Here is a 14,101-nt window from a genome sequence, read left to right as displayed (position 1 = left end):
GCATATTATGTGAATCGAAGATAATGTCTTAGATGGTAATACCCTCTAAAGGTTTATTGTGACCATTAAGATTGGACCCTCGGATTGAGATTGGTTCTATCTGACAGGGGGTGACCCTTGGACCAGAAAAAAAAAAAAAAGTATGCCTCCCTGATATAATACACAGATGTTCAACGTTTGCCAGAGAAGCTCTCCAATCATGTTCTGATGAGACAACCCCTTTAACAGGGTTGCCCACTACTTTATTTAATTGAAAGCCTATCCAACATCTGATTGGTAGGGGAATGACAACTATAATCCACACAAAACATCTGTTACCGGGGTGGGGGAGTGGGGGGTGACAGAAATTCTCACATGTTACCGCCAGTAACCGGTGAGCGGCATGGTGCCGGGTGTTGTACCACCATCAATCAGATTTTGATGGCCTATCCTTGGGATATGAAGTAGTGGCCAATCACTTTAAGCTTAATCTGCATAAATGTCAAATACCTCATTAAATAAGAAAATAAAAGGATGTAGGATTACTAGGGCTCGCTCACACTGCCGTATAACACGGCCGAGTTCTACGTGATGTTTTATTGGATAGCACTTGACCTAATGTTATCCTATGGGGCAGTGCAGATCTGCGATTATTTCCCTACGCCAGTTTGGCATGCTGCGAGTGGCTTTGATATTCCGATCACATGCCTATGGGTGTGAAACATTGGGCTGCACTCTGATGTCAAGCAAGTGCAGTGCAATGTATGTGCTGAGAGACAATGGAGAAGAAGGAGACAATGGAGGAGATGGAGACAATGGAGAAGAAGGAGACAATGGAGAAGATGGAGACAATGGAGAAGAAAGAGACAATGGAGAAGAAGGAGACAATGGAGAAGAAGGAGACAATGGAGAAGAAGGAGACAATGGAGAAGAAGGAGACAATGGAGGAGATGGAGACAATGGAGAAGAAGGAGACAATGGAGAAGAAGGAGACAATGGAGAAGAAGGAGACAATGGAGAAGAAGGAGACAATGGAGAAGAAGGAGACAATGGAGAAGAAGGAGACAATGGAGAAGAAGGAGACAATAGAGAAGATGGAGACAATGGAGAAGATGGAGACAATGGAGAAATTCCATCTATGTCCATCTTCTCAGCACCTGTGCTGCGAATCTCTCATGCAAGGGAATCGGATCACACTCAGATGACACTCGGATTAAACTCTGACATGATCCGAGCGCCATTAGAATAATGGTCCCAATTCTCTCGTTCACGCCAGTGTGAGCGAGCCCTTAGAGCAACACTTCGAGGTTACAGAGAAAACGTACGTGTTTTTTCGTCCATGATCTAAAGGCTCCATTCAGTATTTTGGCCCCTTGCACAAGGTGAGGTGCTGGCTGCTTCCCCGACTTATGTAATGCTGGAGAAATACAACACAAGTGATGGTTAGTGCAAGTCATGGGACACAGACGTCAAATTGTCATGATCCATAATCAGACTCAAAGTGAGAAATTCTGAAAAAGGGAGACAACTATATTTGTGTTTTCAGTACCACGAGATACTTCTCAGCCAGCAACACTGGCAGATATTTGTCCCCCAGTTAGAGACTATGGTGTATGGGGGGCGGTTAGTAGGAGCTGTAAATCCTGTAGGATAAAACTGTCCAGAAAATGTATGGGATGAACGTCTGATGTCAGTGGGCAAAATTATGAAAAGATTAGTATTTTATTAAAAAACAAAACAATGTATATTGTTTATATTGTCTAGAAACATTTGGGCATTTTGTGATTTTTGGCAATTAAAATTTTGGACATTCTTATCATGAAAAAACAAGGTTGATGACCCCCAACGATTGACCGCCAGGCCAGTCAAAGGTTGGAAGGACTAGAAAGGGATGGATTGATGGTGTGTTTTTCCTTTTATTACAGCCTCGGGCAGTGACTGGCGTTTTTCTGGAATAATCTCACTAGATCACATACCTTTGAACTTCTCGAGTAGGTGTCTTCCCACGTACCAACAGGCCGTCTCATAGTTTGGGAACTGCGTTAAGCTGACAATCTTCAGCCTCTTTTCTACCTCGTATGCTCTGTGGGATTGGAGACGGCCAATACAATATGGTCATATGGGCTTTAGAAAAGATGTAACCAAAACAGTATTTTTTTAACGTATTTTAATAAAGGGTCATTCTCAAGTGTGCAACATTTTACAATTGCACTTTGCAATTACAAATGAATGCCCATTTCTTAGGTTACCGACCACTGCTGCAGTCTATCAGCAGTGGACGATCACCCAGGCTTGGATCACACTTGTTTGCAAGAGAGCCTATAAGTGCCGTTCTGAAACTGACCAAGTCTATAGATCTGGCCACCTAGGACGCCCCTGCGCTCCTCCGATGCTGCCTCTGCTTGCAGCGTCAGAGACGAGAAGGACCATGCCGCAGGTCCGAACTGTCAATCATTCAGGAGGGCACCGCCTACCAGCAAGCAGGAGGCTGGAGGGCAGGGGAGTGGTGCGCTCCTGAAGAAAGATGAGAAAACTCCTTTAAAGTGGGTTATCTAAATTTTGCAAATGAATGGCGCATCATCACAACCCGTCATCTACAGGGAGTCAACCACATCTGCTGGTGCCGGTTTTTGTGATGGATACTCAGGGATAAACCTAATTGCGGCCATTTACATAGTTTCCCATGCCCAGTGCACTATAATGCCGAACATTAAAAGTGCATTCACACTGCACGATAAACGCGAAGGAGCCTTCACAATACTCGTGGGGTCGATACAGGCTACAGATCAGCCGACAAACGAGCTTTTTGCTACTTGATCGGGTGATCGACAACCAATATTGACTCCACGATAATGAGCATTCCCAGGAACGATAATTGTGCAGTGTAAATACCCCCAAAATCATCGTTCTCGGCAGCACATCATCCTATGTAAACAAGACCTGTGCCGCCGAGAACAATGGCAGCCTCTGCTCACTGTGTGATCATTCTGTGTGCATCTGAAGCGCAGTCGGCCTGTATAAACAGGATATTAAACGGCCGCTGATCGGTATACATCACGTCTTTTAATGCCGCAAAATCGATTAAAGTAAAAGCACCTTTGTTAGCAATAATACCGCGCTTATTGGCAGAATTATCACTCAGCAGACCGCTATCAAATCGAGCTCCCCCATACAGAGCAGCACTCGGCTCAGTCGAGTGCCCGTATTCTTTTTGTCCCCCACAATCTGTAGGGGAAGAGTCGGAAAGCCCCCCCCATACATATTAGACCATCGACTGATTCCCCCCCCACCCCCAATATTGGCAGGTTTAGACGACTTTACTCTAATGTGTATTGTACGGCACAAAGGATCAGGGTGATTGCAAAAGTGACTTTTTTTTTTCAGGGCTGTGGAGTCAGTAGACTCCATGACTCCGATTCCATGACTCCGACTCCATCTCCATGACTCTGACTCCATCTCCATGACTCCGACTCCATGACTCCGACTCCATCTCCATGACTCCGACTCCATCTCCGACTCCATCTCCATGACTCCGACTCCATCTCTCCGACTCCATCTCCATGACTCCGACTCCATCTCCATGACTCCGACTCCATCTCCATGACTCCGACTCCATCCCCATGACTCCGACCCCATGACTCCGACCCCATGACTCCGACCCCACGACGCCGACCCCATGACTCCGACTCCACAGCCCTGATTTTTTTCCCCAATTCAACTTTCTATTCCATCAATATTCATCCAGAATTGTGTAATAAATTATAATAATTTTTATTTGTATAGTGCCAACATATTCCGCAGCACTTTACAATTAAGTGGTTGTAAGACGGCATTATACCTCATCTGCATTTCCACGCTCATGCTGTGAAGGAAGTGACCGGAAAATGCTAAACAGTCCACGGGGGTTAATGTGGCGTAGACCCACCCTGCAAGAAAAACAGAGGATTTTTTTAGTATGTCTGTAATGAAATGCGAGCACATTAATCAGTAGATACTGTATATTCTCACAGAGGGAGAATCCGACAAAGCAAGGATGGTGCATTGCCAGAGTACACCCCTGAAAACTGGAGAATATCTACATAATCCAGTGCAATATGTCAGCCGTAGACCGGGACACGTAGCACTGAGCCATAGCGGCGCCATGTGCAGACGTGCATCTCCGTCCACAACAATGTGTAAAGCATGGACTCAAAAACAATGTCGGAATTGCAGTTTTTTTTCTACAGTTGCATACGGAATAATTATTATTATTATTTTCTAACTGTTCTGTACATTATATGGTAAAATGAATGGTGTGTTTCTAAGCAACATCTCAAGCAAACCAAGCCTTCAAACGGCTATGTCAAGGGAAAAAGAAAAAAGAAAAAAATTAACGCTCTTGGAATAAAGGGAGAAAAAAAAAAAAAATTAATAGACCAGTCATTAAGGAGTTAATGGGGTTGTATTAAATGGCAGGTTCTCATGATAACTGACAAGTTACTGATCGCCGGGGCCCCACCGATAGGACCCCTCCATAATCCTGAGAATGGGGCTCTGAAATGCCCGAATAAAATGAATAGGTGGCAGCACATGCATTCATCATGCATAGGACTGTTCCTGGCTATCTGCGGCAGTCCCATACACAATGAATGTGCAGTATATCTACAGGACTGTTCCTGGCTATCTGCAGCAGTCCCATACACAATGAATGTGCAGTATATCTACAGGACTGTTACTGGCTATCTGCAGCAGTCCCATACACAATGAATGTGCAGTATATCTACAGGACTGTTCCTGGCTATCTGCAGCAGTCCCATACACAATGAATGTGCAGTATATCTACAGGACTGTTACTGGCTATCTGCAGCAGTCCCATACACAATGAATGTGCAGTATATCTACAGGACTGTTCCTGGCTATCTGCGGCAGTCCCATACACAATGAATGTGCAGTATATCTACAGGACTGTTCCTGGCTATCTGCGGCAGTCCCATACACAATGAATGTGCAGTATATCTACAGGACTGTTCCTGGCTATCTGCGGCAGTCCCATACACAATGAATGTGCAGTATATCTACAGGACTGTTACTAGCTATCTGCAGCAGTCCCATGCACAATGAATGTGCAGTATATCTACAGGACTGTTCCTGGCTATCTGCAGCAGTCCCATACACAATGAATGTGCAGTATATCTACAGGACTGTTACTGTCTATCTGCGGCAGTCCCATACACAATGAATGTGCAGTATATCTACAGGACTGTTCCTGGCTATCTGCGGCAGTCCCATACACAATGAATGTGCAGTATATCTACAGGACTGTTCCTGGCTATCTGCGGCAGTCCCATACACAATGAATGTGCAGTATATCTACAGGACTGTTCCTGGCTATCTGCGGCAGTCCCATACACAATGAATGCAGAAGTCACTCTGTTCTAATGAGGCATTACAAAACTCTATTCTCTGTCATTTTGATACACAGTTTTCTCTGCTGCAGATCTAGCAGTTCTCTGAATGCTGAGCTCCGTATAACCCCGCCCACACCTCTGATTGGCTGCTTTGTGTGTGCACTGTGCGTAAGCACAAAGATGCCAATCAGTGGTGGGGGTGTGGTTGGACCAGGAAGCAGGTGACACCTAGTCCTGCAGTGATAATCTCCTGCTGGTAAAACATTGATTGTATTGAAACAGCAACACACAGCCCAGTAAGTGACATCACTGGCATCAGGGTCTCAGCCTTGCTGCTCTCGGTTTATATAGAAAAAGCTTGCTGACAGATTCCCTTTAATGTCATTTGTTCCGTAGCGTCAGGATCTGTGATCACCTGGAAGGTGTCTTCGTCTCACCTGATGGAATGAACAGAGTCTGCCCTTGTTTTACTGTGCACTTGTAACATTTGTCTACTTGATCTGCAAAGAACATCTCGTAGTGATTGGCCGCTGATCTCCAGCGCTCGTACAGAGAGATATTGGCTGATGCTGGTCTGATCAGATAAAATATTTTTTCCCCCTGCAAAAAAAAAAAAAAAAAGAAAAAGAAATCCATCTTGCAGCTCTGGCATCACTGTCAACCTTATAAGACGATGGGTCACTGCCTCCTGCAACACCTGCACACTGTTCCCCAGCTGCCGAGACCTTACGTCATCACTAAGGGTCCGCGACCCGCAGTGCTAAACCACATGTTTAATGGTCAGAGGTCATTTAATAGCTGGTTTACATAGGCCAAGAATCAGATGGCACAAAGGCTACCATTGTTCTCGGCAGCACATGTCCAGATTGGCAGGATGAAGTGCTTCCGAGAACGATGAACTTTTGTGCAACACAAAAGATCACTTCACCCAACGGATGGGTGTTGTGCTCGTTCATGGGGTGATCGTCAGCCTGTTTACACTGCCAGATTATTGAGAAACGCGCGTTCCTAGGATAATCGTGAAATGTAAATATAACCTCAACGACATGCACATTAATTAATGATTATTTTATTATCTGAAGGCACTTATCAGGCTTTGCCCAATATGGGGGTATAAAGATTATGAGCTGTGTTTGGTATTATGGGTAGCACAGTGGGGGTCGTGGGTTCGAGTCCCACCAAGGGATAAAGATTGTAATATTCTTCCCATGTTTGCAAGGGTTTAATTCCATACTCCAAAAATATACTTAGAGATTAAAGGGGGCAATCCGGCGCCGATCACTTCCGCATAGGCAGATGAGTAAAGCCGGTCGACAAAACATCGATTCATTAGGATTGAACAGGAGCAGGATTTTCTGCCGCTCGAGTTCAGAAGCCAGCGGGAAACTTTAGACGTGAAGTCAGCAGCTCGTTAATCTCTCGACGCAGAAGTGAGCGGAACCGGACTATCCCTTTAATTACTACTAGCTGAAGAGCCCAGCGTTGCCTGGGCATAGCAAATATCTGTGGTTAGTTATAGCACGTCACTTCTCTTATTTTCCCATCACGCCTCTCATTTTCCCCCTCACATCTCTCATTTTCTCCCTCACACCTCTCATTTTCTCCCTCACTCCTCTCATTCCCCCCTAACACTTGTCATTTCGACCTCACATCTGTCATTTTCCGATCACTACACTATTTTCCCTCACTCCTCTCATTTTGCACTCACACCTTTTCATTTTCACCTCACACCTCTCATTTTCACCTCCGTATATACATGTTTGTCATCTCCCTTATATATAGTATACACCTGTATGTCATCTCCTGTATATAGTATATACCTGTATGTCATCTCCCCTGTATATAGTATATACCTGCTGTGTGTCATCTCCCCTGTATATAGTATATACCTGTGTGTCATCTCCCCTGTATATAGTATATACCTGTATGTCATCTCCTCCTATATATAGTATATACCTGTATGTCATCTCCTCCTATATATAGTATATACCTGTATGTCATCTCCTCCTATATATAGTATATACCTGTATGTCATCTCCTTCTATATATAGTATATACCTGTATGTCATCTCCTCCTGTATATAGTATATACATGTGTCATCTCCCCTGTATATAGTATATATCTGTGTCATCTCCTCCTGTATATAGTATATACCTGTATGTCATCTTCTATATATAGCATATACATGTATGTCATCTCCTCCTGTATATAGTATATACCTGTAGGTAATCTGCTCCTGTATATAGTATATACCTGTGTGTCATCTCCTCCTGTATTTAGTATATACCTGTATGTCATCTCCTCCTGTATATAGTATGTACCTGTATGTCATCTCCTCCTCTATATAGTATATACCTGTGTGTTATCTCTCCTGTATATAGTATATATCTGTATGTCATCTCCTCCTGTATTAGACCTCGTTAACACGTTATTTGCTCAGTATTTTTACCTCAGTATTTGTAAGATAAATTGGCAGCCTGATAAATCCCCAGCCAACAGGAAGCCCTCCCCCTGGCAGTATATATTAGCTCACACATACACATAATAGACAGGTCATGTGACTGACAGCTGCTGTATTTCCTATATGGTACATTTGTTGCTCTTGTAGTTTGTCTGCTTATTAATCAGATTTTTATTTTTGAAGGCTAATACCAGACTTGTGTGTGTTTTAGGGTGAGTTTTGTTTGTCAAGTTGTGTGTGTTGAGTTGTGTGTGGAGACATGCATGTAGCGACTTTTGTGAGATGAGTTTTGTGTGGCAACATGCGTGTAGCAACTTTTTGTGTGTCGAGTTGCATGTGACAGGTTAGTGTAGCAAGTTGTGTGCAGCAAGTTTTGTGCATGGCGAGTTTTGCGCGTGGTGAGTTTTATGTCTGGTGCCTTTTGAGTATGTGCAAGTTTTGTGTGAGGCAACTTTTGCATGTGTTGCAAATTTTGTGCATGTGGCAATTTTTCCGTGTGTGCAAGTTTTGCGTGTGGTGAGTTTTCCATGAGGTGAGTTTTGCACTTGTGGCGAGTTTTGCGTGAGCCTAGTTTTTGCATGTGGCGAGTTTTGAGCGGCGACTTTTGTGTTTCGACTTTTATGTGGCGAGGTTGGTGTATGTGTGGTGAAATGTGTGCTGAGGGTGGTATATGTGTTCAAGCATGTGGTAGTGTGTGGCGCATTTTGTGTGTGTGTTCATATCCCCATGTGTGGTGAGTATCCCATGTCGGGGCCCCACCTTAGCAACTGATCGTTATATACTCTTTGGCGCCATCGCTCTCATTCTTTAAGTCCCTCTTGTTCACATCTGGCAGCTGTCAATTTACCTCCAACACTTTTCCTTTCACTTTTCCCCATTATGTAGATAGGGGAAAAATAGTTTGGTGAATTGGAAAGCGCGGGGTTAAAATTTCACCTCACAACGTAGCCTATGACGCTCTCAGGGTCCAGACGTGTGACTGTGCAAAATTTTGTGGCTGTAGCTGCGACGCCTCCAACACTTTTCCTTTCACTTTTTTCCCCATTATGTAGATAGGGGCAAAATTGTTTGGTGAATTGGAATGCGCGGGGTTAAAATTTCACCTCACAACATAGCCTATGACGCTCTCGGGGTCCAGACGTGTGACTGTGCAAAATTTTGTGGCTGTAGCTGCGACGGTGCAGATGCCAATCCCGGACATACACACACACACACATTCAGCTTTATATATTAGATTATACAGGGTATTATACCCAGTTATATAGGGTGATATATACAGAGTGTTATAACCGGTTTGCAGCCTTATACAGGGTGTTATATACAGTACTATACAGGGTGTTATACCCAGTTATATAGGGTGATACACACATACACACATACACACACATTCAGCTTTATATAGTAGATTTTATTAAATTGAGAATAGTGTGCGTCAATAAAAAAATAAAGGAAAATTAGCTTGTGAGCCCCAAGGGGCTAAAGGACTGTTGTGGATGGTGACGATCTCTGTACAGCGCTACAGAATATGCCGGCACTATGTAAGGAACGGAAAATAAAGATAATAATTATGGAGAAAAAGACAATAAAATGATGAGAAAAGGCCAATGACATTTTGGACATGGCGGCTTACTTTCAGCACGTGGTACCAGGCTGACGCGCCTCCCGAGTCTATGTGGAAGTCGGTGTAACTGTCCTTTACGCATATCAAACAATACTTGGTCACTTTTGGTTTTGCGAGGAGAGCGTCGTCGGGCCAATGGTTCTCCACCCACGAAAGCTTCTTAACGATCTCCGGAGACTCCACGAAGCTGGACATTCTGCAGACAAGAGGTGAGATAAAAATGGTGACCATTTCTAGATGTTGTACCGATGAGGTCACCGAGACACGTCAGATGATGTCATCGGTGGGATTCGTCCCCGTGGTCCCGACTGATGGAACAAATGGGAACGTGGCTCTCTTGACTCTCACGCAGATATATTGTAATGGGGGTTTCCAACTGCTGAACTGGAAATGGGAACGTCTCAGGATCAGCAGTCGGGGGGTGCACAGAAATCACATGGGTCGCACGGTTCAGCCGTCCACTAATGAACCCCGAAACGTGTTATTAGATGTCACCCCGACCACAAAACTGGACCAAGAAAGAATTGAAAGAAGTGGCTCATTGGCGGTCTAGTATAAGTCTATGGCACTAACGAATATAGCCAAAGCTTTGGGGTAATGTATTCAGACTAGAATACCCCTTTAAAGGGACCTGACAGCTGATTCGTGCTGCCCTACACAGGATTTCAGCCACATATGTTTGACTCGGAAACGCTGCGGCATTTCATATAAAATCCTACTTTAAAAACCAGCCGGGGACCGAGCTGCACAGGGCCACTAGTCGGACAGGCGGGTCCCTAGTGGCTTCTCCTCACCCGCTGCCAGTGACCGATAGGTCTCTCTCAATACGCGAACGTAGAGAGATCTGTCAATGACTAGTAGCCTTTGGGGAGAAGCCAACAGAGACCGTCCTGTTAGACTAGTGTCCTGTGCACCCCAGTCCACAGTAGCTGTTATAGCATGTTATTCTGGAATGCATGTCTGTTAGTTTGGGCAGAGAGCAGCTGCAAATACTCAGAAGAACTCATCATTTGAAGAAAAAATATCTCAGAAAAAAGCAGCTTTTTATTTTACATGTAAATAAAAAATACTTTTCATATCATGAACTGTAGTAAAAAAAAAAAAAAAATCTAAATGAGAAAATTAGTACTTTTGCAGTTTTCACACTTGCCACAGAGGTTTTATTAGACGCATACTACCTGTCCTTTCAGGAAGAGTTTTCAGGAGGCTCTTTATCAGCAGAGGCAGGATGACAAAGACAGGTAACACCTCAAAACACAGCTGATAACACAGGATTCACCAATCACAATAAGTGTTGTCACAGCCGAACCTGCTCTCCCTCCCTTTACAATCACCTTTGCACACCCTCATTGGATGCTTCATCACAGAAGATAGCCATAATGGTCAGACTCTTACTATGTACATGTGTTGTTTCCTGAAACAGGAAGTTAGAATCTAACAAAAAAAAAATTAATCCAGTGGCCAGTGTGCCAATTTATATTTTTAAATTTATAATACATATTGGGATATGGGAAAAAAACATCACCAAAAAAGGCAATGACCTTTGCACACAGTCATTATATGCTCCAATACAAAAGATAGGGGCGGAGTCTGTTCATTGCTGCTAATGTACATGTAAGGTTTCCTGTAACAACTGGAAGTTGGAGTCTAAAAAGGCCCCAGTGGTCAGTGTGAGAATTACAAGATATTTATTTTTTACTTTCAATACAGATTATGCTATGATAAAAATAAAAAATATATATGTGTAACACGAAAACCTGATGGATCATTTTTTGATGATCGCTTCCCTTTAAGAAAGGTCCTACTGTGATAAGGTCCTTCCTCTTGCACCTAGATGTAATTAGAAGTCTGTCTTATCTACGGATCTACAGATGTGGCTGAGCTGAACTTGTTGCATTGTGGTTGCTCTTATGCTCTGAAATTCTTCCCATCGCAGCAGAACATGACGGTGTGCGCTGACTATATCTGTCCCCATGTGTAATATTACTACGTTGTTGGACCGCTGGGGAGATCTCTCGGCCGTGCTCACCTGGAGTCAGAGAATTCGAGGTTGATCACATTAAGAACCCTTTTCCTATTAGTGCTGTAGTAATAATCCACAAACTCCTTCAGCTTCATCTTGCAGTCCTTCTGTTTTGTGACGTCTGTAACATCAACCACCCGCTCGGGACCTGCAAACCAAGGTAAGAGAGCCGCTAGGGCGCGTGCATTGTATCTGACAGATGACAATAGGTAGGAATACTCACAGCTGGGGCTCATGCAAAAGTCATAGTAAAGTAACCGCTGTGCTGGTCCCAGCTATGGCCAATGATTGGCTGCAGCGGTCACAAGTCTACGAGAAACTGAACAGGGACTACAAAGACCGGATGGGGAACTCCAGCAGCATTGGAAAAGTGCAGAGGAGGATTGTTACTTAGTTTAATAAGTGTTTTTTTTTTTTTTTTAAGAAAAAAAAAATTCAGTGCTAGGCAAAACCCCTTTAAAGCAGCTTAATTTAAAGGGCTGTTAGTCGATACACAGAGACCAGATGAGCTGCAGAGAGACGTCGCTGAGCCCAGAGGAAGGCGAGAACTATCTAAGCTTTTTATTTCATATGTAAAAAAAAAAAGCATTTGGGCACAAGTGGAAAACCCCTTTAAATAGGACCGGTCACTAATAAAAATCCTCATTACATACCAATTACTTTTCTTACAGCTCTGTATTGTATTGTTCCTCTATTAATCCGCCTAGAAATTGATAAACAAATTGACAGGTGGGTGTTCCTAATTGGGGGCGTGTCCCTGACACTGCCAATCAAAGCAGGGCACACCCTATTAATAAAGGAAATACTATCAACCCAATTGTCAAATCATTCATAAACTTACAGGACAAATAAAAGAGGAACAACGCAAAGTAGAGTTTAAAGAAAATAAGCTCCGGAATTATTATTTATCACGACTATATACAGTATGTATCGGGAGTGGTAAAACGTCCTCTTTAAAAGGGGTTGTCAAGCATTGGGACCACAGTATGCAATCACTGTATAGGACTGTAGACTTGTGAATCTTCACAGTGCGCACAATGTGCACTATCAGGATTCTCCGGCACTCAGAGCAGGAAGTCATGTGATTTGCATACTTTCGAGCACATTCCGACTAGACGTGCCCAGCCTCACTCAATCCACTTATATTGAGCGCTGCTGTGCACGTCTAGTCTTTATGTGACAGCATGTATGCAAATCGCACACTTTCGGTCACGTGCCTGCCAGCTCCCGATGCCGGCACTGGAGAGTCCTGACAACACCCAATGATGTCCAAAGCTTCATCTTGATCACAGAAGGCATGACATTTTTTCTTTCTGATGCTTAAAGGGGTTGTCCATTACTCAAGTTTTAGGACCACTCTCTTTAACAAGGAAAAGTCAGTGTCAACAAGACCCTAGCCAGTCCGGGTATTTGATGTTTTATCTCAAGCACAGTTGATGCAACTTCTGAAGCTCTTGATGCCGAGACATACAGGATACAACTGTATCCCTGTGACTGACAACTTACCAACATAGTTTTCCACATCACTGACATAGAACGTGGGCGCGGGCACAGAGAGACCCAGACCATCCTTCTTTGGCACCAGAATTGGTTCTGTAAACCCAGTGTCTTCAAAATATTCCACTGTTAACTGACTGCCATTCAGCTTGGCGACCACATCCTCGGCACTGGAAGACAGAGGTCTCGGAGGTTACACTGGACGCCTAAGACAGCAATTACGGAACAAACCGTGCCAGTAAGATTAAAGTTGTATCGAGCTGCTGATGTCTACCACGACAAGCACTTTGCCCATCAAATGCCAGTATGAGGTTGAGGGCAGAACGTCTCCAGCCTTCGGTTCCTGGGATAGGAAGTAGCTGTCTGACGTCTACCACCGTAAGCCATACAAGCTCCCTAGGAGTTGATTTTTCGGTCACCTGGTCACACAGCGGTTTCCCTCTCTTTCAGGTATCACTAGAAGTAGAACGCCTTTTAGTAGCTGAAAATCTTTCTAAATATTCAGGTCCACACAGCTTTGTCTTGAGCATCATGCCATAGAGTCTGCCCGCCCGCTCTGCTAGACCATAACATGTCTCCCTAAGTGTGTAACCGGAGAAACCGGTCAGTCTAGTCAGAGAAGTCTCCGGGGACAAACCTCTGGGACTGGTCACCCTGTCCCCAGCCGCGCGGTCAACTATGTCTTTCTCTCCAACGCGTTTCAGACTAAAAGATACATGTTGTTTTCAATGCAGGAGCCGGTGTTTGATTCATGCTGCTCATGGTTGGAACCCTTAAAAGGTTCTCATGATGGCAGATCAGGAGCACAGCGTTCCCCAGCCTTCCTGCTTGTCGGGGAGCACAGTGCTCCAGACTGATTGACAGTTCTTACCAGCAGCATGGTCAAGCCACTGGATCGCAGTCTGCGCTCTCCAATGCAGCTGATTCGGCCAGCCACAGAGCAGCGCTTACAAGCTCCATTGGAAAGATCCTGTAAGCGCTGTACTCCTTGTCTAGGAGAGTGGCCACTGAGAGACTGTGCAAAGTGGCCCATAACTTAGGCAGCAAGCAGTAAACAATACAAGTAAAAAAAAAAGTAATTCTTGAGAATGAAAATCATTTTTAAAAAGTACAGTGTGAAGTTGCTTGCTTT

The 14,101-nt window shown here is 44.1% G+C and overlaps 1 protein-coding gene across 5 annotated transcripts in view; it reads right to left on the bottom strand.

Annotated features, from left to right (window-relative positions):
• Nucleotides 1-14,101, bottom strand: part of PHF2 (PHD finger protein 2) — a 224,509-nt gene that overhangs the window by 65,186 nt on the left and 145,222 nt on the right. For all 5 annotated transcript variants that reach the window (XM_069736754.1, XM_069736752.1, XM_069736751.1 and 2 more), the window contains exons 4-10: nucleotides 12,979-13,139; nucleotides 11,479-11,620; nucleotides 9,459-9,645; nucleotides 5,804-5,966; nucleotides 3,818-3,905; nucleotides 1,956-2,062; nucleotides 1,305-1,396 (exon numbers count right to left, since the gene is read on the bottom strand). In XM_069736754.1, coding sequence (XP_069592855.1) covers nucleotides 1,305-1,396; nucleotides 1,956-2,062; nucleotides 3,818-3,905; nucleotides 5,804-5,966; nucleotides 9,459-9,645; nucleotides 11,479-11,620; nucleotides 12,979-13,139 — 940 coding nt within the window. The remainder of the gene's footprint in view (nucleotides 1-1,304; nucleotides 1,397-1,955; nucleotides 2,063-3,817; nucleotides 3,906-5,803; nucleotides 5,967-9,458; nucleotides 9,646-11,478; nucleotides 11,621-12,978; nucleotides 13,140-14,101) is intronic.

This window comes from Ranitomeya imitator, chromosome 8 (assembly GCF_032444005.1).
Source record: "Ranitomeya imitator isolate aRanImi1 chromosome 8, aRanImi1.pri, whole genome shotgun sequence".
Lineage (NCBI taxonomy): Eukaryota > Metazoa > Chordata > Amphibia > Anura > Dendrobatidae > Ranitomeya > Ranitomeya imitator.
Note: the sequence above shows the minus strand (reverse complement) of the source record. Positions and strands in the feature narration are given on the sequence as shown.